Here is a 25,062-nt window from a genome sequence, read left to right as displayed (position 1 = left end):
CCTGTCATACTTCCTGAGGATTACCCATGTCTAGTATTGCCATCATGGACTGTTTTTAATCATTTGTGGGTTTGGTGAAGACAGAATGTTTTATCTGGTTCTGCTATATTAAGAGAATGATGGAGAATGTCCTGTAAACATGTTTTCAACAGTTTATGGTTACTAATGATATAACGATACATTGGTATGAAAGATGGTTCCCCAACTGTTACCTAGATTACTGTAGTTGCAGTCAGTTCTTATAAGGTAGAATCTAAACTCACTTATAAATCTAAAATGAAACAATGTTAAAGACCTTGGAGATTCACTTCCCTTACAGTTACAAAAAGTGACTTTTTTCAGGTTCACCTGCTATGTAGGTGAACAGTTACTAACACTGGCATGGTAGTGGTGTGTCAGGGTGTGTGTTTCTGAAGGACAATTATGCTAGTGTTTTTCAGACCATTTTACCATGTGTTACCTACACATTAGATTTTCTGGTCTCTGTTTTAAATCCAGTGTCAACGTTTTCATGGTAATATAGAGGAAATGTGCTAAGTTCAACCTAAAAGGGAACATGGAGCTCTGTCTCTTTTTTCCATTAGTGTACATTATCCAAAGGAGAACCATAGCATTGACCTCTTCACCTCTCATGTTCAATGAAATACTTGACTCACTGGCACCACTTTTCATTTCTTATTGTCATTCAGCTTAGACCTAAATCTCCTATTTCTCTGCTTGTATGTGGATCTAGTTAGGGAAGTTGGGCAATGTTGCTGGCATTCTGGTCTTATGATAAGACTAACCCACAGACTAACTCTTGCACTGCTCTTCCTGTTCTGGATTTGGCCATGCAGTCTGATGCTGCATTTGGGGAATCAGAGAAAAATGATTTTGCACATTGGAGGAGATTATGTGGGTTAAGATAATACTATCGTTCACCCACTATGGTTCAAGTTTCCACATCCTAGTCTTGGGAACCAAATTCTTGGTGTTTTCCCTTCTCTAATACACCTAATATTAATCTTCACTGTATAAACATAACCAAATTTGTTAGATCAGAGAAAAACTCTTAAACATACAGAGCGTCAGGTCTCATACCTGGCTTTGGGATGTCAGTGTTTTGCTTAAGAGGAAGTGTCATTTACTGAATGCTTGTCAATGTTGTTTCTGCTTCCTTGCTTGGTTTTAAGGTATGGTGGGAATTTGAGCTGTTACAGATGTCTTAGGATGTTGCATTGCTTATTAGCTCACTGGTGTTTGCACAAGCACTGCTAAAGAAATTCTAGACTGTTTTAATTATGACCACCAGAGTTCTTTAATTTATGTGATGGACTGTATACAAATTAAATTACTGAGCGATCTGCCTTTTTTGGTAGTTAGGGTTTAGTTTGTTTGCTTTTTATTCCAGCCAAAGCAAAAACTTTGAATAAAAATAGATTTTAGTAACAAATATACTATTTCATTATTTACTTTAGTTTTATTTCCTGCTTTTCTGTAAAGAAGACTGTAGAGGGAACGTAAAAGTCCTGGAATATACTGTGTTTAAGGCAATATACTGTTTTAGGAAAACTAGCTATTCATAGTAATATGCGTAGTTCCTGAAATCATGATACATACACGAAGTCCGTATTTGTCCTGTCTCCTACTACACTCGAGTGTCACTGATATTCTGTAAAGAAAATGTCAATTTTTACATAAAACCACCACTTAAAATTTATTACAAATAATTGAATTAAATAAATGTTATTTAAATGTACCCAGCCGTTCTGTTTCACCGTAAAACCTTTTAGGATTCAGTGTTTTAAGTGTGAGAAAATTTGGTGCTTTATATTTGGAATATCCATAGCCTTATCTGACCTTCTACTAAAGGAAATGCCCCCACAAACATGATGTAATTCATAGTTAGAATTAGAACTTCTGGAAATATTTATTAAGTTATTACTCATTCTAAGATGACGAGCAGCTGTAGGTTTCAACTTCAGATGCATAATTGAGTTTTGTTGTAAATGAGCAAATCAAGATTTGATTAAATGGAACTGAAATCAAGGATAATGTTTCATTATTTATTGTGATTATATTGTCCTGGCTTCAGTAATTAATTTCAGACTGTACTTCCTTGGTTTTGAATCTTCTCTAAAGGTTTCTGGTAAGAGAGTCAGTATATGTGTTACATTTACATTACATTGGCAGACTTACATTTATGCAATTGGGGGTTAAGGGCCTTGCTCAGGGGCCCAGGAGTGGCAGCTTGATGGCCCGAGGATTCAAACTCACAACCTTCCGATCAGTAGCCCAACACCTTAACCACTGAGCTACAACCTCCCCAACTTACATGCGCTCAAGGTAATGAAAAGGCCAATAGGTGAGTGACTGGGTAAGGAAGTAATTTTTTTAAATACCTTTGTTCACTAAAAGTCAGCTGAAGTTTCTAAAACATCTCAAAGGGTGAGATGAAAAAAGTGTAGTCAATCTCCTTGCCTTCAGCAGAGTGACACTGATTAGAGACTGTACTCACATGAAATGAACCAGTCATGTAAATTTTATGAAACAATCTTAGAAAAACTGGAAGACCATGAAAAAAGTGCTTCATTTATTTTTCATCTTTTTTGTCAAGTCGGTTAATGAATATTTCAGGGTCATGTGGTTGGCTACAGTATTGGAACTTTGTAAAACTAGCCAGCAGTGCAAGTAGTGAGCGTATCCCAGTGGACTGATGGAAAGCTGTCAGCACAGCAGGGGCAGACCACAGCTGGACTGTGGAGGACAAGATACCCAGAATTCCTCTGTAGCTGGGCAAACCTTATTGCTTGGGTTATTACTTAATACATTAAATGAGATCTGTTGACTACCTAAAATATATAGAGGCACCACATACCTTTATGTGTTTATTGCTGTTTAACACCAACAAAACAACCCTTGACTAGTTGCTCAGCATATTTTAAGTTTTAATTGCATTAAAATAGATGTGTGGTCTCAGTAAGAAGTCTAGCATTAGTTTGGGCTGAAAGAAGAAGTGAGATCTTGGATTGAGACAGTCGGGGGTAGGTGCTTGCCAGATTATCCCTCTCATGCAAATGCGCTGTCTCCACCGTTAGGTCCCACTGAAGCGTGGGGGCAATGCGTTGGCTACAGCTGCTTCCCGTTTCCCCCCAATCACACCAATGCCATCTGGATGTGTGTGTGTGTGTGTGTGTGTTGCTGCACAGAGCTGGTACCTTTTTTGAACAGCAAGTGTGCACACACTCAGACATGGTCTAGCTGATGTTCATTATGGACAGAGTAGGTGTGCCAATTTGATGGAGCTCATACACTCACCATCCACTTTATTAGGAACACCTGTACACCTGCCCATTCATGCGGTTATCTAATCAGACAATTATGAGACAGCAGAGCAATACATAAAATCAGTCAATTGTTCACATCAGACATCAGAATGAAGAAAGTGATCTCTGGGACTTTAACTGTGGCATAAATGTTGGTACCAAAAGGTTTGATTTTTTTCAGAAACTAGTGATCGCTTGGTATTTAGTGCACTTTGTGATAAATTTCCTCTTTATCATTTTTGCTAAAATGTCAAGTCAAATACAGTTTTCCCCTCATAAGTACAGATTCATGTGGTGATTCCCTTAGTGCCCTATTCATCAACCCCAGACTTGACAATGACTAACAGAAAATGAGCTGCTTTCTTTTCATTTCTTTTCTTTCCAAGAATCAGTTCATTTACAATTAAGATTAACTTTATTACCAAGTATTATAAAAAAAAGATTGTCAAAAAACAAATACAGATACACTGGTTGAATGTACTTTGTTTATTGATATTTTGCAAGCATGTTTTACCATTACTGATGCTAATATATGTATGTTCCAAATCCTGTGAAAATCTAAGGTTAAATAATAATAATAAAAAAAGTGAAGATAAAAAAGAAATACAAGGGACCAAAAAAGTTGCTTATAATACATAAAGTTGGGAAATAGGGATATAGTTCTTTTTAAGAAGAGTTAAATTCTCAATACTGGGATCACAAAAAGCACACTTCCAGTCAAACGTTTGGACACACCAGCTCACATAAATATTTATTTCTTTTATTTCTTTTTTGTTTTTTTTACTATTATCTCCTGTTTTAGAAACATTAACACTGGGATATTATGCATATGGAAGTATTAAGTGACCAAGAGAAGTACAAATAAAAACCTTTAATAGTATTCCTGCTGAACCTTTGCAGAATCTTCTGAGCCAGCTTCATGACACCATGAGGCTTTTCTTAAAGTTCTCACATTTGAAGGTTTGAGGTTGGGTTGACTGCTTTCCTAAATGGAAAAAATCTTGGTGGGGAAAACCATTACATTTTTAAGCAACAACTACTCAAATTAATTAAATGGCTTATTAAATATAATACATTGTACATGTTCATTACCTTCATTATTTACCTTTGTCCTAGAAACAGGATTCAATAAGTCCATCAAACGATCTTTGAAACAATAACAAAAATGGTATTCAAACTAGTGTGTCTAAACTTTTGATTGGTAGTGGATACAATCGTCATTGCCATATATCATTACCCTAACATGTAACAGTAGTTGTATTTTAATGTTTTTGACAATCTGTATAGTTACATATACAAATAGAATAGGTGAGTACTAATTCATTAACAATATTGCAGTGAGAAACACAAAAGATTGCGTAGTCTCCTAAAAAGTTGCTTTTTTCAAGATAGAATTGACTCTTTTAAATAAACCAAACGCTGTTCCCAAAACCGATTTAGTTTTTGCTCCAAAAAAGACAAAAAAAAGGATCCAAAAAAAAAGGAGATTTTTCATAAAAACATTTTACTCTCTCACCGCAATTTCAATTCCATTGTTCAGTACGGCTTTTTTTTTTCCCAGTAACTCAAACAATTTTAGAAAAATAGACACGGTAATGAACAATATTTACATCTGTCAACATTAATCAGTGTATATTAAATTAATATTTTGAACTTTTCAGCATGCACACAGTATTCAGACAATGCGTTAAAAAACAATTATACACGTGTGTATTTTTATGACTGTGTATCTGTGTTGGTATGCTGGTTTATCAATATGAATTAGGTGTGTGTGGGTCTGTGTATTTGTGCTCAGTAGCGATGTTCTCCACGTGTGATGTGTGAGGAGAACTCGTAGCGGTCCTGACTGCGGTAGCCACATAGGTTGCATTCGAAGGGGTCTCGGAAGCCATGACATCCCATATGAATGGTATACATGACATGGTCCAGGAAGAGCACCCTGCAGTGGATGCAGCGATACGCCCTTACTTCCTCACCCTCAGCACTTAGCACTTTAAAGCCCTCTGTAGCCACTGACATGCCCAGCTCCATTCCCACCCCCCGCAGAGAGTCATAGTGCCTCTGCTCCTCCTTCACCAGGGGCAAAGCACCGTTTCGTGCACCAGGGGCCATATGATTGGTCAGGTAGATGAGCCCACTTGCTGCTGGTCCTCCTACCCCAGCTGCTCTCTCGTCGTTGTTGCTCTCTGTGTCAGTGGAGTCCTGGCCACTGTGACTGGGTGAGCCATCTTTCTCACTCATTGCAGATTTAGACTTAGAAAGAAGGAGCAAGTTCTCAGCTGCGCTATCTTTAGCTGACAAGCCATTGCTCTCAGCTGATTGGGTGTTTTTCAGGTTGTATATGGGGCCGACAACCACGTCACAGGTGGATCCTGGTGGAGTCTGAACCAGTGGCCGCAGTGCCTCAGCTCCCAGGTAGCTTATGGCGCTGTTGATGGCCTGGTCAATGACTGCTGATGGCTGCATCATCTCACTTGAGCTGTTCTCGTATGAGAGGTCAGCAAAGCGCTTCTCACCTAACAGAAAGAATGAGGAAGAGAGAGGGGAAAAACTTGACATGGAGCTCAACCTGATTAGGACATTTGAATTCCCATTCAGTATATGAAAGGGGATGATCTTGTCTGGGTTTTATTTTTAAAGAGCACAGTAGCGTTTGTGTTTTGAATAAATTATAAAAGACCATTTAAAAACAGGAAAAATAAATAATTATTCAAATAATAATAATAAAGGATTAATAATTGCAACTGAAATAACTTTATAACTTAATAACTTTATTCTGCCCAGAGAGACAATATTTAAAAACTAAGAATTTAAGACCCGGGTAAAGCATCCAAAAGAAAAAAGAGTATAATGTAAATTAAGTCCATAATTGGCATATGCATAAATGTATATCTTAATAATATATGACTACATACTATATATATTGTTCCTGTTCACAAACGGTATTTGTCTGAAGACAAATATACCACAGGGATGAGTACAATTAGAATATACTAGTTTTATGAAATATACAATTTCCTTTAATCACAGAGAAAGCAAACTGCCACTCTTACCTATAAACTTCTGTGGCATAGAGCTCTTACGCTTAGCTACATTGTTTGCTATTCTGTCTAGCACCAAAGCTCTCTCAGACACAGCCAGGTTTATGTCTTCCCTCTGCTCACACTGGCTGTTCTCTTCCTTCACTATAAAATGCAAGACAGAGAAACCACGTATAAGATTCAAATATACACACCTGATGTTTTGAACTCACGTGAGCTGTACTGACAGTTTGCCTCTTTAAACCCTTGAATGCTCGTGTTGTTGTTTAGACGCTTAGGTTTCTGTCATATAGCGTAAAATATCTTTTCTTTTTTTAATTCAGTGCCTTTCACCATTCTCATTCAAACAAGGCAGTGAGTCACCGTTCATATCAAATAAATCCTACCAATCCTTACCTACTCAAATGGTGATAAACCGAATATTTACTTTCAAATTTAGAAAATATACAAATCAAATATGTGTGATCTATAAGACATAAGTCTTGAGTTACTACAGAATAATTATGTTAATATTTTTTGGTTAGTTTTGGGTTGTGGTTGTAGTCTAGAATTTGTTTGATTAAATCATGTATCTCTGAGCTTGCAGGAAAGGGAGAGAACAGTTAAGCCACTCCTGCACTGACCTGAGTAGATGCTGCTCTGAAGTCCCATGCACTGCAGGTAGTTGTGGCATCTCTCTTTGTGCTCTTCCAGCGAGCTTCTCTGCTTGTAGCTGCGTCCACAGTACGCGCACTTGTGGGGCTTTCCAACTGTCAGTTCAAAAGAAAAATGTCGGTGCTCAGTGTGCTTTTTCTTTTCTCTGTATTCCATGTGTTCAGTTTGTGTTCAATATTCAAAACCCCAAAGTAGACAGAAACATTAGATTATATATCAGTGCAGTTTTTAACAGGATACTGTTTACTTCGACAGGTGTAAGTTACCAGAGTGTGTGCGAAGGTGTCCGGTAAGGGCATCTCTTCTGCGGCAGGCATAGTTACATAGATGACACTTAAAGGGTTTCTCTCCTGAATGAAGTTTGATGTGGCGTAGCAGGTTGCCTTTCTGAGTGAAGGAGGCACCACACTGACTGCATTGGAAGGGCCTTTCACCTGAGAAAAAAAATATTATATATTCACTCAAACACTACGAAACACTCTCAAACGATCTAGTTTACTGCAGAAAAAGATAGCTCTTTGACTTAACGGCATAATTTTCAGCTTTAAGGTTTTCCTTTCACTCACTATATTCTTCTTCTTATTATTATTATTGTTATTATTATTATCATTATTACCACCGTTTTAAGACGTGTAAATTAAAGGAAAAAATGTCTTGTAAGAGCTGTGAACCCTTGTGCAATCGATAATTCAGTCCAGTATGAGATATACCTTGTGGCTATGTTAGTCATTTGCAGTACATGGACAAGCAGCACACAGGCAAACCCTGAGCATGTAAATGATAAGTGTACAGTGATTACTCTGAGGCCTCTCTCTTCCTGTCTGTCTCTGTCTGTCTCTCTCAGTGGCCCTGTTTGACTGTGCATTGGGGTCACAGCTATACACACTGCCACAGAACGCGACAGAGACCCATCAGAGCCGGAAGCCACGCCCGCTGTGCACTGTGGCACGCGCGCTGCCTGCCCCTCAGATCGTACACGAGCCTTTCCGACTCGGCCTGCCAGCTTCGTAATGCACCGCTGCCTGGGTCAATTTGATCTCAAAATCTCATTTCCCCCCCTCTTCTACTCTCAAATAAGGGCGGCCCATCACAATGCAAATGGCAGAGCTTATTTAAATAAAGCGAGGTAAGCTCTTTGTGTTTGAGAGCCACTCTTCCTGATCAGCGCCTCTGGAATAAACCAATATCCAGTGCGCGCGAGTGTTGTGGCATTCTCGGCTCTCTTCAAAGGCCCCCTATAAAATAAGAGTCACCAGTGAAGCAGTAAAACTACTGGAAGAAAAAAAGAAACTCATTAAAAAGGCATTTTAGGAGAACAGTCTCACCAGCGAATATTTATATTTAAATAGGAAGCACTTCATTATATCTTTTATTGTAGTTTCTGTTTGCATTTGCATTAGTCTTCAGTTCCTTTCTTCCATTTTGGGTTTCATTAGCTTCTCAAGTGCTGAAGTTAAATGCCTTTTTGAAAAATGTTCTCCACCACTGGTTTGAGCTCATTACAACTGAATACCAATCTTGAGTGAGATAGAAAATAACTAAGTACTTTGATAATTTTAATTTAGCAGAGTTTCTTCCAGCCTAATTGTTGATGTTGCCCTCAACTGTAATTTAGATACACAGATATTTTTTTACTTCATTCCCTTTTAAATTTATGCTTGAATCGATTTACTGAGCAAGACAAAGCACTCAATACACTGAAATAGCTAAAGTAACATTTGAGCCCTCCATATATAAGGCTAATGCTATTGACTATACTAATAATAGAGTGTAATCCGTAGACTGGTAGCTTTAAAAAGTTTGGCTTATTTGTCATTTTAATGTCACAGACAAATTTAGGATTTGCAGTGACATTTTTAAAATGCACTGTGAATCCTCATTAAATGTGACCCTTATAGTATTATAATGCACTCTTCCTCATCAGGCTCTCCTATTCTGCTCTGCTTCTGCAGAGTGTGTCTTGCATGTTGTGTGCATCCTATCAAGCCCTGCACACTGTCAGCTCTTCTGTGCTATGGGTGTGAGTGACACTAAGGGGAGGGAAGAGTAGATGGCAGTTGTGCTTACCAGTGTGGCTTCGCTTGTGCACCATCAGCACATTGGGCCCAATGCAAACTATTCCACAGATATCACACTTGAGCTTCCCATTGGGGAGGCGGATGCCCCCGGCCATAGGGTAGGTGGGCGCTGGCTTGCTGTCTGGGCCTGCGTGGGAGCCGTTCACTTTGGCCCCTGAGCCATCAAGCATGCGCAAGTCCTCGGCCACACACTCCTCTTCCTCGCCATTCATCTCAGCGGCCAGCCCGTTCTCCTCATCACTCCGAGCCTCAACTTTTATATTGCAGGCTGGAAAAAGAGGGCAGTGGGCCTGTTTAGTGAAGCATCAGGCTGAATGCTCACCCTGTCTATTACCTAAGCTAACACTTTCATCTTTCTTCTAATATTGATGACAGTTGATTATGTCCTGAGGCAGGAGTCTCAAGTTTAAATCCAGTGTACAGGCTTTAGGGAATTTGTTACTACATTATGTTATAGCTCTAGGGAAAGACATAATACTTATGTATCTCTTTTTAGTTTACTAAATACAAAGTGTGCCAATTGTGTTACCTCTTAAATGTTAAAAGGATAACTTTTTCAAACAGAAGTTGCAAAAAAAAAAGCTCTTCTGACATTTTCTAACACTAGTGTTTTTGGTTTCTCTTCACACTACACAAACACAATTCTGTTTTGAGAAGTCAAACAGTAAACTCCTATATGACTTTGCTCACCCAGGAATTGGGAAATACAAACTCCATACCCCATCTCTCTCAGTATCACAGTTCTTTGAAACAAATGACTGATAAACAGGAAACAGAGACACAGGAAGCACTGTGAAACTGAGGAGTGCAGCGGTGTAAACCAGACCAACAAAGCGTGGTAAATACATACACGCTCACACTAATGCAAGTCAGACTATAGAGATGAGGGAGTTAGGGTCATTAATAAAACAATCTAAATTTCTAATGCATGAAAGGGCTTGAATTTGAGAACAAAAACAACATCAAATGTAACTCTATCCTGAAAACAATAGACTACAATCTGAAGACTACAATCAAAGACAAAGGATGATTTAAATACTAGCATGCCTATGGGATTAGGAAGCTTTTTTTGTCTGTGCCATTTTAGTCAGTAGCTTTCACACTGCTGCCTTTTGCTTAAAATGGTTTTCACTGAACTTGGTTTGTGTGGTTAACATCTCATGAAGCCATATTTGATTTGCTCATGCGTTTACCTCCATTTGTATAGAGTGAAGAGGAAGAAGTGGAAATAATGAAATATAGGAATCTAGGAGAAAAGGGGAAGCTTCAGTAACAGAGCCAGACCAACTGAAAAAAAAAACAAGGCCAAGAATTATGGAGAAGTGACAGAAAGGGAAGCACAGACAGGGAATTGTGAAGCTGTGCAACTGAAACTTTTTTCTTATATTTCTGTGGAACATAATTTTTTTTTTTATGTGCACTATATGGATCAGCAAATATGTTACACGATTCATACTGAGAGCATACCTCAGTCCCTGTCTACTTTGTTTCTACAGCTATATATGCCCTTATTTTAACTAAAATGTCATAAGAAGTAATATGTAAAGACAAAGAGCCATATTCGCTGCTACAAAAGGCCACAAACCACTCTGGGAGAAGCACCGAGACAGCATAGCTGATTTTAAGAGGAAGTTGAATAAGTGTCAGCTCAAAGATGAAAATGTGTGAGCTCACTATACTGATAGCAAAAAGTGCCTGGTCTGATCCTGTAAGCAGGTTCCTCTGAAGTATTAACATACTAAACTTCCACCAACTTTTCATCTAATTCTTCTGAAGTCACACAATAAAAACATTGTTAAGGTTTGTGTTTGATTGTCTTTATTAACTGGACACTTGTGAAGTGGTTTCATTTATAATAACAGTTTAAAGCTTTCCTAGTTTTTTAAAGGGCTAATAGGAATATGTATAGCTTTATAGACGAATATGGATCCCAATCCTCTCATACATGCTGTTACAGCTACTCACAGTCCTTCTGCTTCTACTGTTTGATGTTTTGTCCAGCCATATGTGACCTAAGCTTGGCAAAAGGAACTAACTTTGCTGCTGTGCTGAAATCTCTCATGGATTTGGGGAAGTTGTGACTAAACTGGAGATGGGAACAGGAGCTTTTACTTTATATAATGTTTGTCACACATCCTAATTTACCCTTTTTGGGAAGCAAGTGTCAAAACCCACAGGCAAAAACAAACAAAGAGCACTGCACTAGTATAGAGAAGAGGAGAGGAGACACGGGAGCTCATTTCATCCTGCTTACAACACGACTCCTGCCACTTCCTGTCACATTAACCTGAACTCTATTAAAGAGCACAGAGCAAAAAAATCCGGCCTGAAAGCTTTATATATTTGCAGCAAAATACATTCCACTAGTGGTGGGACATATGTGTCACCCAACTGCAATAGTCCTGTATGTGTAAAACTGGGTGTCAGCTATGTTTGTCTCAAGGCAGAGCTTCTGTTGTCTCAAACTGAAAATAGCTTTGTACTTGTTGCCTTGGAGCCACACGCTTAACCACGGCTTTGCTCAGTGTGAATATGTGCATATGCGCTTGCACATATGCGACCTTTGATAAGGAGAAAAAAGGTACTGCTTCTTTTGCATTTTTAGGAACTTTAAATATGTTTGACTGCAAAATGGCAGTGACACAAAAGATGGACCCAACATTTATGCACACAATAGAAGGACAACAGAAGGACTCTTTTACAGAGAAATCAATTTGTAGGAAAGTAAAACAAGGTTAAGAGCAGCTTTCAGATTTTAGTTTTTAGATTTATGATTCTAAGATTTTTGAGTATCAACACCTTTTTCATGTGTGTGTGTGTGTGTGTGTGTGTGTGTGTGTGTGTGTGTGTGTGTGTGTGTTTTCGCATGGTGCCTTTCGCCGTATAGCTAAGACCGACAGTGTGAGCCATCACAGTGAGTGCGATTCCGATGCACTTCTCCTTCCTGTTTCACTTACACACTCCTGATCGAATAGCACATCGCAACCCAGTAGTAAATGATCAGCACAGATAGCTACTGCTCCATTACCAAGTTTCTGCATTAATCTAAGAAGCAGTGATGCACTGCAAAGATATAATAGTCACATCCTCTCTCACACTGGCTGATTACATCTTCAAGGACAGTGCACACACACATGCGCACACACACAGGCAAAATTTAAGATTATCTACAGCCTGTATCAAATAGCCTGTTTAAAACCCATTATCCTGCAAAATACGAATCTCTGAAGTAGAACATTTTATCTTGCAAACATGTAACTTGTCAGACAGTTGGAGATAAAGTTCAGCATTCCATAAGGTTTAAAAAATATATATAAATCTTAATTTTTTGAAATGTTAATATTTCTCAAATAATACATTTTCCTTCTTGTCAATAAATTATATTTTAATACAAATGTCAGATAAAACTTTCTAATATAAGCTTTTATATAAAACAATCCTGAAGGTTAAATAAACAATATATATATTGAATTTTACTCCTCCTAAAGTTGATGTGCTATTCCTCTCTCCTAGTGAGGGTTGCGGTGCTTGATGAACGTTATGCAAAGGACTTTAAAAATCATGCTGACTTTGTGTGAGTGAGAAGTGAAATGACTAATCAATAGTTCTTTGTGTATTGCCATCAGAGTAAATGACATGTACACACTGCAGTCCACAAAGCACATTTTTTACAGCCTTTCTAACATTCTGTTCCTCTGATACAAGCTTCAATACTTTATAACTGATATTGAATGTGCATGATACTATCTAATGCATAACCATTCTGCACAACACCAGTATCAATCAGATCATATATACATTCCCATAAGAAGAATAAAAAAGTATTTTTTTCACATTTGATGAAGGATTTGTTATGCTGGAAATTTTGTGCACTTTGCTAATTTGCTTTTTTAATTTACACTTAATATTTATGTCAGTAGAAGGTCCTCAAGGCTAGTAAAACAATCGGTGTGTGTGTGTGTGTGTGTGTGTGTGTGTGTGTGTGTGTGTGTGTGTAGGTGTTGTTTGGCAGTTGAAGTGAAAGCATGGCAAAGTGTGCAGGTGCAGTCCTGTGCTCATGTGCGCACTTATTTGTGTGTGTGCATGTGTGTGTATGTGTAGTGCTGCCTTTGCCTGTCTGTTGTTGTTCCTGAACATTTTATCTCCACATATGAGTGTTGAAACTGTGTTCTGGCAAGTTCTTCTTAGGAAACTCTTGCACATCCTATTTCAGTTTCCTCTGACATCTTACTTTTTTCTCTCTCTCTTTTTAAATTACTACAGCTTCAAAGTGTTTGGAGGCGAGCTAATCTGGAGCTACTGGAGGGGAAAATTCCTAAACTAAAATACATCAAGATTTTAAACAGGCCATCTGCTAACCTCAGCTTAGCCAGGTCCGTTCCTATCCACATCACAGACTTTGCTTCTACTTAACCTACTTCATACTCATGCACTGTTCTGGCACTTTCAAATTAAGATAAAATGTCTTACTGAGAAATCTCTATTTCACCCAAAATGGTATATTAATGCTGCTGTGAGACATCTGGTGTTCACCCAGAGCCCAACACTAGTGAAGCTAAAGAACATCCAGCCAGGTGGTAAAGAGATATCAAGATGATATTTTTTCACAATATTACAAGTAGAGTACAGTAACATTATTCTTTTTTTAAGCTGTGTAGAAATTCCATTGTGCTGCTTAATACGTACACAGGGCAAATATATCTATTGTAGATTTTTAAGAATAAACCAATGGAGTGTTAGATATAAAGAAAAAAAGCTTTGCTGTGTGTGTGCATGTGTTTGACAGTTTCTTGTTTCCTGCCTTCTCCTTTCTGTTTCTGAATATGGAGAAAAAGGAACATGAGCGTTCTAATCATAATCATCGATGTACAGAAAAGGGGGACTCAAACCGGGGGCTAAAATAAAATACATGATAACATGATCATAGTAATACTGGTGCTTTTTTTTTAAAGATCCAGGACATGTGTGAAAATGATCAAATAAGAACTAAGAAATAAGTACTTTTTTATGTCCAAAAAAGGTAACCACACACAGCATTAGATTTCAAAATTTGTCTTCCTATAAATGTTTATTCTAAAATTCTCACAACATTCTTCTTTTCTTCAGCGGTTTCAGTATACATTTTTATAGGATAAATTATTAGAATACATTATTTGATATTTCATCTGATGGATTATGTCTAACTTCTTGGAAGAAACTCTTTGGATTTTCCCTGAAGCTAGTACTTTTCTAAATTGGTTTTACCTTTTTCCATACCATAACAGAGGTCTGTCTCAGATACTGCTTACTGCATGGATTTAACCATTGGTGTAAAACTTTTAAATAAAGGTGATTTAAGGGGCTTTTCATTTGGTCTCACCCACCTGTTGGTTTGTCATTGCGATTGTTGTGCTGGAGACCTGTGCTGGTGGATAGGTCCTCTGGGACAGGCATGGCCTCTTCTTGCTCTTCTCCTCCCTCATTAGTAGTGGGGCTGTCCCTCCCTAAATATACAAAACGCAAAATAACTCTTCATGCTTTATATATATATATATATATATATATATATATATATATACATACACATACATACATGTACGAACATTTTAAAGATGTTAGAAGGTTTTAAAAATATATATATATATGTTTAACATTTTTAAATGTTAAACATATATATATATATGTTTAACATTTTTAAATGTGACTGAGCTTTTTTTAGAAGCTCACTGTGTTACAGGATCTGGGTTTACTGAGGCCTACCACACACATTCTGGTATTGCTCTGAGTGCATGAAATGGTGCTGTACCTGCTATTTGGGACATTTCCTGTGCCTCTTCGGTCTCCATCCTGTGCAGATACTCTAACAGGCGCAAGTGAAATAAAGATGGAGGGAGACAGAGTCAGAGAAAAGGGTTTCAGTTTCATCAATATCTACCTTTGCAAATGTATCACTCTAAAAGGGACGGTTAGTGATTAAAGGGGGAATGACCTTTCTTTGTGTGTCTCCATCACCCCCTTCAATAACACTCCTATTCCAGTAGCAGACACCACTGTTCTTCACATTACATTACAAAAGAACTACAGACATTTTCATTACCCTGGCTGACAGCCTGGGTAGACTGAGCAACTGGATGGTGGGCTTCAGGGGTGGGGTGTTGGGAACTCAAGATCAGCCTTTCAGACCACATTTGTTATTTATTGTTAATTTCCCAGCACATAATCATCCAAAAATGCAAACTGACTGCCGCAAAATTAAGCAGAAAATTAGATGGCCCTGGGTCACGGAGGATGCGGGTGTTTGGCATAGCCAGCTGATTGGCGCTCGTGTTCACTCTAATTTACTGAGCATGCATGGGTAAGCCCGGCAGCCTGTCTCTCTTGCTCTCTCTCATTCATACACACTCACACAAGCAAGTTGAAGACATGAACAAAAGGTGAAATGGACACAGAAATGGAGTGAGAAACAGTGAGAGGTGATAGAGATAGTAAAGAGGAAGACAGACAAGGGGAGTAAATGAAAGAGAGAGAGCAAAAAAGAGAGGAAGTATGATAGAAGGGGGATGAGCGAAGAGGAAAAAGTGAAAATGTCTAACTAAAAACCTGAGTAAGAAATTAAGTGCAAGAAAAAGACAAAAGGCAAGAAAGGAGCACTTAAGAACGCAGTAGGCCGACATGCAGTGCTTCCTAGGGCCAGGCCTGCATATTGAAGGAGTCACCAGTGCGCGTGGCCCTATTAATAATGCAGGGTCCCATCAGACCTGTAGCAGATGGGCACAACAGCCTCGGCCTCCTCGCTGCCACTTCAAGACGCTCCCGCTGGAGGTCCGCACCCGGCCCCTACAGCCACGCAGGGAGAAGTGAAGCTCCCGAAAATAGCCAAGCAAGCTGAAGTACGCCCCTGGGAGAAGGGGAACCTAGGCCTTCCTGTTTTCACTGACAGATGGCTCCACACATTTGGAACAAATAGCGGGAAGCAAGTTTGTGATCCGTATGTCGCAATGCCACAGCCTTTCTGTGGATGACTCCACAGTAGCACACAAGCCCTAATTAGATGTAGGAGTATTTGGAGAAAAAAAGGTGTGCATGTGTGTTGGGACTAGGTTATAGACCTAAGTTATAGGTTTGACTAGGCCAGTATGTTTTGTGATCGACACTGCAGCTTCTTGGCAGAACAAGATTTCTGACTTTGCGCATGTGTGTGATTGTGTGTGGGTGTGTTTAAGTGTATTTAGTCAGTATTCCCATTGTGCCCCCTCTTCTGAGTAGCTATTCTAAAGGGAAATAATGATGCTGTAGACAAAGGAGGGGGTGAGGACATTAATATTTCTCATAATGGCACATTCCTTAGTAGTGGTGTACTGTAGGTCTGGAAATTGCGTGTACTGACGTACAATTCTTTGACATTCGTTTAACAATTCTTTGACATTCGTTTAAATAGGACTGATCCAGTAAATGTGAGCCGAGTTTCCTAAAAGTTAAGTTAAAGGTTTTCAAATTACAGAGCAAATCTTTGTCTACTAGTGATGAGCGTGTTACCATGTTTCTGGGAAACCTGCCCAAATAATTTAGATCTGTCTACACACACTTTTAAACTGTAGGTGTTAAAGTATTGATATGTGATCAAAGGTTACAGCTTCCTCATGATTCATATACTTCAATTCATAAATTACTAGTACTTGAGCAGCTGTGTATAAACAACCTTTTTCCTAGTACATTTCATATATCTGAGAAACTCCAGATATGTACTGACAATCATAAGTGAAGACACTATATAAAGAATAGGAAGTTTTTGGAATAAAAAAATATTGTGCTAGTCATAGACAACAGGGTGCTTTAAAAACATCATACACTTACTAGTAAATAAAAATTTATGTTAATAGTATATAACACTTCAAGGCAATAGTTATACTGTTTTATGCTGTTGTCGTGTTCTCTGCGTGTGTGTTTGTGTGAATAGAAAAGATGGCATTGCTGCTATATCACAACTGCCAGGTAACTTTCAGGGGATGTAGTGCACTTAACTTTTTGACAGTAAAGAGAATTTAAGCACAGTTTGCAGACATATAATTTGGAGGGACAGAGAGAGAGAGTGTGTGTGTGTTTGGAAGGAAGAACGAAGCAGCGCAACAAAGAGGCTCAAGCGGGGTGGAGACTGTGAGGTGCAAAACCGTTAAACAGACAAAATGACATGCCTCAGGTCAGAGAAATTCAGAGGTGAGAGCAACTTTTCTACACTACTACTTGGAGCTGGTTAATTTGACTCAGGTTTAAAATATTACAAAATAATCTGGGCCTGAGGAATCCTTATAGCAATAAAGTTTATGTCAGGGTAGAATTATGGAATTTTTCCTTTAGGTGAAACTAAAAGGATATTACATTACTGTAGTGGAAAACAAAAGTCTGGTAAATTCCATGTTTTCTAAAAACATCTGCTGAATAATATATCAGGGATATTCCTGAAACTCCCTGCCTAATGTGTTTACAGACATCAGAATATTAGCTGTTGTCTCGCTGCTGGCTTTTTTAATGTTATCTTTATGCAGGTGATCCAAAACACGATCCATGTTTTTTATAAAAATGTCCAAGAATGATCATTTACAAAAAACATTTAATAATATATAATGATATATTTGTAGTCCCTATTAATTACAAATAAGTGGTTTTTTTTTATTATTATAATTTCAGTTTTGCATTTTCTTGACTTACATACTTTGTAATTGGCATTACCATTCAGAAATGTAAGCCGCAAAATGAGTAAATGTCAATGTAGTTTTGTTGATGTTTTTTAATTTTCAAAGTCTGTAGCTAACTGCTGATGCATGTCTACCCCTTACTGAAAATGTGTGCACTTCTCAAAAAGAGCTACAAGCCTCAGAGAGATGATGGGAATGGGTGTGTTTCTCTCAGTTGAAATATTACTAACCAATTCTAATTAGCGAGGGCAAACTGAGTAACTCAGGAAGGGTTGGAATATCTTCTTCTCTGACTGAAATGCTTTTGCATCAGTGGGGATTTCAGCACAGTACTGGACGAGCTGATATATGTCAGTGTGAGATGATGGTGATGTTAAACTCACAGCTTTCACTCAAATAAAACAGCTCAGTCTCATTTACATCTGCTCCACTTCACTACCCTGGCCTTCACAAACTTCATCTCTCTCCGTCGCTCTCTCTCTCTCTCTCTAGTTTCATTACAGTTTTTTATTTATCATTTTTAGATTTGTGACACTAAATACAAAAATATAATTTTATCCATGCCATCCTATATAAAGTACGCACAAGCTTGGGTTGTTTTTCAGTGCTTTAAAGTGGAAATTCGTGATTCATATATAAAATACAGCAATCACCATGATCCAAAGACTAAAGTAAATGGGCGGGTTTTGTTTTAAAATACAACAGAAAAAAAATAGCGTCTTTTATTTTATTTTATAAAATATACCCATTTTAAATACTGAATTAATCTAAACTATTGAAAATAAGATATTTTAAGCGCTCCTGTAGATCACGGTGTGCGCATATATATATGTATATATGATCTATATGTATAATGATATATATATGTATATATGATCTATTTTAATTTTTTTTTGGACTGTATCAACACGGACAAGTTAGTTAGACAGAGAATGGAAGTTCTCACTGCAAGGAAAACGAGACAAACTTAGGCTTCGTGTTGTCTGTCCCACAAGGGAAATCATGCAAATTATTCCTACTTTGCTTATTGTTTTTCACCCCTTTACTAAATCTAGCCCACTACATAATCTCTATATTTTACTGCTAAATATGTTGTTCTGTTGGAATAAGGATTTATTCCAGGATAACAATTAGTTTTATTTAAAACGTTCGAGGATGTGTAAATATACTTAACCTAATATTACATTTTAGTATTAATACGTGGTTAGAAAAGGGGAACGAAATGCAATAGAAAAAAAAAGAAAAGAGAGAGAGAGAGTGATGGAAAAGTCGCGCTGTTTATGAAGAGTGTAAAGAGCGGAAAAAGCAACAGGTGCCTCTCAGTATGAGGCGCTTCCGAAAGTAAAGGACAGCCTTTCTCCACAAAGACTATTTCTAAAATGAAGGTTTATAACGAAAATATGTCTTTTACACATTCTGTGTATTGTCTACTGTGTAATACGACCAAAACAATTATGACTGGAATCCAAATAATCCGTTGGATCTAAGGATACGATTCCTTTCTGGAAAACCAGAGGGAAAAAAATGTCGCTTATTCATATCCAAAAATCCTTATCAAAAAGTCATTCAAATCGGTCTATTGATTGTAATTTTGTAAGAAACGTAAGGTCATTTTAAACTGATGGAAAACTTTGTACCACTCCACGTTGTAAGAGTCTGGGAGAAGTGAAGCGCACCTGCTGCCTACTTTAGGACTTAAGTTTTCCACCATGCCCGCTGTTTCTCACTCCACTAACAGAACTTTATTTCGACTTTGACCCCAAACTGGCGCACCTGAGTGTGTGTGAGTGTGTGTGGGTGTGTAAAAGCGCGGCTAAGTTGATGTCCATACCTGTTAGTCCTCGGCTCGGGTGCAGTATGAAGCTGTTCCAGGCGCGCACCGCTCCATGTGGCGCAGTCCGAGGCGGCGCGGCGGCGCTGGGGATGCGCGGTCCCTCCCCTCCTCCCCAATGCACTTCCTCCTTCCAGCCCAGCATGCCTCACGCGTCTGCAATCAGCCGAAACCTCCCGCAAGCTTTTATTTTCCACAGGCCGAGCGGCTCCTGCAAGCCCTTGGCACCTAGTTTTGCGTCGTGCCAGTCAAGGAGGACGGCCAGTAGAGTAGCGCTGGCAGCCATGCATGAGATGGGATGAGCAGAGTGGACCATTCATGGGTTATTCATTTAGTTTCTCTCAAGAGAGACAGCACTGAGGGTCTCTTCTTCTTACCTGTTTAACTAACAATACTGTGGGTAATAATAATGGGAACATATATAATAATATATAATATATTATGTATTGGATAATTATCCAAAAGTGAGCCTAGCATTTTGTGAGCACAGCATTTTATGATTCATTGGACATCTCAATAAGCATATATATATATATATATATATATATATATATATATATATATATATATATATATATATATATATATATATATATATTTTATGTAATTATTTCTACTCTTCATATGTGCTGTGAGTATTTTTATATATTTCGTCCCTTTGTTTAGTCTCTGTGTCAACGGAGCTTGTGTCTAATGCAGGGGCTACACTCATTCAAGAACCTATGCAATGATTTTATAATACCGGCTTGGTAAATTCCCAAACAATTCATTTTTTAATGTATTATTAGGAATTTAAAATAATTCACTATAACAATCTATATTGTGATGCTCACCCTTCAGCCACAAAGGAGGTTACGTGGCAATTTGTTCTCTATGAGTTTCTAGACTGCATCTAACCACATGATGTGCTTCACCCACTTCTTTTATTAATCACTACACAGTACAGATATGCCATTTGGTTACATGGCTTGGCTAAATGACCTCAGTTCAATTGCATCCTATAGTTTACCTTAGTATCTGCACAATTTTTTAATTGCTTTAACGTTATATTAAATCTTAAGAAACATTAAAAACATTATTTTTAAGCACAGTAAAGTCATGTAGTTTATTAAAAACTCTTTACAAACCTTTATACTTTCACTTTACAGTTTTGTTAGGACATTTTATTTTCCAGTCATATTAAATGCACTGATTCTGTTTCATGATCTCATGATCAACCACTTCTTTTTTACTTTTATAAAATTAATCTTTTGACTCAAAATGGATGCATTGATAATACTGCTACCAATTATTTTGAGAGATATCTTTTTTGCATTAATATTTATAGAAGTTGTCAATAAATAATGAGAATGGGAGCAAGTTTGGTTAAAATAAATAGACTCATTTCATTCCCATGTTTTGTCATTATATTGTAAATGATGTTTCCAGCACACTGCTCCATGGCTAGACTGGAAGGCAATAAGCCATTTGAAGAATTGCAACATTTCGCTTCCAGTGATCCTTATGTTTGACCCTCCCAGGTTGCTGTTGGTGCTGCTGAGTCATGTGTAGTAGGACTCTGCTCTTATCTCCAGTCGGCCAGGAGGACTTTCACTGGCAGTTGGTCTGTGTGAGTGAGGAAACATGGATGATATTGCCTTCTGCTGCTGAATTACCTGCTTTGGTGTACTGGCTAGTTTCACTGGCTAATTAGTGGATATGTTAATAATTTTAAAGCGCAGTGTCAATGCCAGTGTAGATCATGATTTCATTTTGGTCTGTAACTCCACAGTATGGAGTTTTGGGGTAGGTCCTCTCCATAGGCCAGAGGACAGGCAGAGAAAATTCATACGAGGGCATGACTCAGCAAACTGTACTCTGACTCCAATCAACACTACCAGAGCTGATCAGCGGCGTCCAAAGCAGAGAGATACCAACAAATCCCACTGACTCAGCATAAATGTTTGTGTCTGAAAGGTCAGGAGCATGGAATGATGTCAGAACATGTCATTCAATACAAACAAATTATATACAAACATTACATATTCTGTATGTACACAATAGCTTAACAGATACACAAGAGTGTCCAGTCTATTCACACCCCTTTTATTGTCTAGAAGGAAAAATTATGAACTGAAAAATATCAGTTCTATTTTATAGTGAAACAAATCAGTCAAAAACTCCAGACTTCTGTCTATCAAGCCAGAAATGACTCAAAATCTATTTGAATATTTAAGAAGCCACATCATGCAATTTCCTGACCAATAGTCCAATAAATGTTTGGAGCATAAATAAAACCAAAATAAAGCAATTTGAAGAGCTTAGTTATATAATCAGTGGCAAATATCTGGTTCTCAAACAAATAATTGATTGGATTTTTAAGTTATATGCACACCTATTTATTTCGGTTTATTCTATTATTATTATTATTATTATTATTATTATTATTATTATTATTATTATTATTATTATTATTATTATTATTATTATTATTAATAAACCCACTCTAAATGTAGCACAAACATTATAGATGGCTTTTTTAGTCACAAAGTCACTATATTCTATAACGTAAAAAAATGGGTTTCAAATATTTATTTGCTTCTGAAAATGTATGATACTGTATTGAAACACACATAAATATGTTAATCATAATATCTCATCAAATTCACCACAGATTGGTGTAGTGGTTAAAACTCATTAGCTGAATTAAATGAGTACCAATTATGGATAGACTGACAGAAAAGTGCAGCCCATTATTATTTCATGGATCTTTAAGCAGATCATATTTTAGCCGCTTAAACAACTTGTAATCCATAATTGATTTAGACGCTTAAGTTTGAAGTGTTCAAGATTGGTAATCACATTAATAGTCAAATTTATTTAAAATCTCAATCTGAAGCTTCACGTTCTTTGGGATTACATTATGCAGCAAGATGTCAGAGTAAATTAAATTCCCTTGTGCACACTAAAGTGTCAATTTCCTTATGGTAATCATCTGCTGGAATGGATGTGTCAGTAGAAGGAGTCAGGCATGCCTGACATTTACCCTCTTTATGGAGAAATGACAGGGAAAGAAATCAAGGGGTGGCAGAGAAATTAATCTTTCGCACGAGTGAGTATGGAAAAGCAGCTGAAAGACTGTTGAAGAATCAGCCGTTATGTTTGTGACCCCAACAAGAAAATTAAGCCAGTAATAGCAATAGACTAAAAAGGATGAGAGGGAGGCTGAGGATATGTGAGGAAGAAAACTACACATACACCACTGTTGGTGATCATTTTTTGATGTGATTGGTGCCACACAGGAAGTGAGACACTGACAAGCATCAGTTGAATGAGCAACTGTTTGGCTGTTGTTTTCTCATTAGTGTACTAATACTATGCTGCAGATTATCTTAATAGTATTGTACAATCCTACTATATCAAAACAATCATTATATGGTGCCATCTAACTGTTTGGCTGTTGTTGTTGTTGTTGTTGTTGTTGTTTTTTTAGAAAAAATCAGTAGATTTCTCACTCACTCTCTCATTTTCTACCGCTTATCCGAACTACCTCGGGTCACGGGGAGCCTGTGTCTATCTCAGGCATCATCGGGCATCAAGGCAGGATACACCCTGGACGGAGTGCCAACCCATCGCAGGGCACACACACACTCTCATTCACTCACGCAATCACACACTACGGACAATTTTCCAGAGATGCCAATCAACCTACCATGCATGTCTTTGGACTGGTGGAGGAAACCGGAGTACCCAGATGGAACCCCAGATTCACGGGTAGAACATGCAAACTCCTCAGTAGAATTTATAAACGCATTTACAGATGGCATTGCATCCAGCATACAATAGAATAATCTTAAGATAGGACAAAGAATGAATGAAGAATAAATTAATGTTACAGGACAAACATAGGTGTGAAGTTAATAAAAGTGTTTGAGAAAATAAAACAGAAATAAATCAAATTCAAACCTTTTTTTCCCACTGGTAAAAAAAATAGGATTTCCATGTTGTTATGATGTCATGTCACTGGCTAGCCGTCTAATCTTCAGGCATCAATCAGCAGAGGAGACGCAACAGAAATTTGATTTTACCTTCAAATATCCTAACCTTATAAGGGAAAATCACACGAATGTCACAACTGGGTATAGTTCAAAAGAACTGCTTTTGATTAAGCTTTTGCACCAAAAGGAATTAACCTGCTGCACTTCTTCCCAACCCTGGAATACCCCCTGTCCCAAACATTTTAGTGTTTTCCTGTTCTAACACACCTAATTAGATGGTTAATTCAGTCATGTTGATTAGAGGTGTTCTCTGATTAAGAACATCTACCAGAGGGAGAAGCTGGAGCAGGTAAAGGTATAGGACTGACCCATCTTAATCATATTTACAGTAGTTATCAGTGTATATGCTGTTCTGTTCAACAATGCTGTTTAAATCCCCATCCCTGATTCCTGTTATTTGATTTAAACAAATAAGAATTCGTTCCTTATTGTAAAAAACAGAGAGAGAGAGAAAAAAACATTTACATTACAAATAATTAACTATATATATTTATATATATATTTATGATATAATTATATATCAGAGTAATCTAGGTGTAGAGCATAAACAGTAATTTTGTTTAAAAAGAACATTGTATTGTACATTATATAGTTTTATAGCTACACTGTATTTTTACAGAACTATACATTGGTAGCAGTATATTACTTAGTCTCTTATGCAGTATATTACTGTAGTGTCAGGTAGATGAGCTTCATTTCTGATTAAAATGTTGGTTTAAAACCTTCCTTAGGAAATAACTCCGAAAATAAAAGCGTCATAAATGAACAAAAGAGGATTAGCATAAGATAAGCTTAACTGTGAGACCAAACCTTGCAATTATAATGTCTGACTTTATTTTTCTAATAAAGATCCCTTTATTATAAACCTGTATGATGTTAATTAATAAACAAACTATCCAGACCACTAGAATGGTGACTGTTGTTTCTTCTCTTTTTAATTTTATCAGAGCTCATACTGCCTGGAAAAAAAGTATTTTGTATCCTGTGAAAGGAGATGCAGCATTGAGGCCCCTCCAAACCAAACCCAGGCCAGTAAAACGTCCATGGCCCCGTGTGGACGTTAGTTATCTACTAACCACATCTCCATCTCTGGAAATGGTGTGGACAGGGCTGTTCCCTCCACGGCTCTGCTCTCTAACAGACAGAAGCAGCAAGCTAAGTATGCTGCTTGAGTGTGTTGACGTCAATAAAAGCAACTAACACACTAAGGGGGCCTCTTGTACACACATCACACGTGATTTAGTATATCATATAGATGAAGAATGATTGAATTAATTATTACTAAATAAAAATTATTATTGTGTTCTGTGCTACTTTTTATTGTGTTCTGTGTACATTTATATATAAACTTCCTATCAGTATAAAAAGATTCCATAAAGCCTATTTTAAATTAGATAAGCTAAAACTTTGATGGAGGCAAATCATCCTTTAGATTAAAGATGTG

At 37.6% G+C, this 25,062-nt stretch overlaps 1 protein-coding gene and 1 long non-coding RNA gene across 16 annotated transcripts; one reads left to right on the top strand and one right to left on the bottom strand.

Moving 5' to 3' along the window:
* Positions 1–3,776: 3,776 nt before the first annotated feature.
* On the bottom strand, positions 3,777–19,850 carry ikzf1 (IKAROS family zinc finger 1 (Ikaros)). 14 transcript variants are annotated; one of them, XR_009648618.1, is made up of 10 exons: positions 19,582–19,848; positions 14,864–14,917; positions 14,442–14,561; positions 9,068–9,346; positions 7,267–7,434; positions 6,970–7,095; positions 6,359–6,490; positions 4,822–5,821; positions 4,398–4,451; positions 3,777–4,305 (listed from the first exon to the last, which is right to left on the bottom strand). XR_009648618.1 is itself a non-coding variant. In XM_060872377.1 (8 exons), the coding sequence occupies exons 1-8, from the start codon at positions 19,724–19,726 to the stop codon at positions 5,097–5,099; spliced, it is 1,749 nt and encodes a 582-aa protein (XP_060728360.1). In that variant the 5' UTR covers positions 19,727–19,848; the 3' UTR covers positions 3,777–5,096. The 14 variants fall into 14 exon arrangements, 5 of the variants coding, with proteins under 5 accessions (XP_060728360.1, XP_060728361.1, XP_060728362.1 ...); XR_009648620.1 differs by having other exon boundaries at positions 3,777–4,290; XR_009648619.1 differs by having other exon boundaries at positions 4,411–4,451.
* On the top strand, positions 16,976–24,921 carry LOC132847256 (uncharacterized). Of its 2 annotated transcripts, XR_009648623.1 has the most exons (4): positions 16,976–17,271; positions 21,102–21,537; positions 23,054–23,334; positions 24,566–24,921. It is a non-coding gene; the product is annotated as an uncharacterized LOC132847256 (long non-coding RNA). The 2 variants fall into 2 exon arrangements; XR_009648622.1 differs by lacking the exon at positions 16,976–17,271 and having other exon boundaries at positions 20,196–21,537.
* The last annotated feature ends 141 nt before the right edge of the window (positions 24,922–25,062 follow it).

Source organism: Tachysurus vachellii, chromosome 6 (genome assembly GCF_030014155.1).
Source record: "Tachysurus vachellii isolate PV-2020 chromosome 6, HZAU_Pvac_v1, whole genome shotgun sequence".
Classification (NCBI taxonomy): Eukaryota; Metazoa; Chordata; class Actinopteri; order Siluriformes; family Bagridae; genus Tachysurus; species Tachysurus vachellii.
The sequence above is the reverse complement of the archived record's forward strand: the minus strand, read 5'-3'. Positions and strand labels throughout refer to the sequence as shown.

What these genes read in the sequence shown, in the direction of transcription:
- ikzf1 (XM_060872377.1), bottom strand. Translation starts at nt 19,726, where the DNA reads ATGCTGGGCTGGAAGGAGGAAGTGCATTGGGGAGGAGGGGAGGGACCG. An exon ending in GGAAATGTCCCAAATAGCAG is followed by an intron (nt 14,562 to 14,863) that starts GTACAGCACCAT and finishes TTGTATATTTAG; the next exon opens with GGAGGGACAGCCCCACTACT. An exon ending in TCGCAATGACAAACCAACAG is followed by an intron (nt 9,347 to 14,441) that starts GTGGGTGAGACC and finishes CTCTTTTTCCAG; the next exon opens with CCTGCAATATAAAAGTTGAG.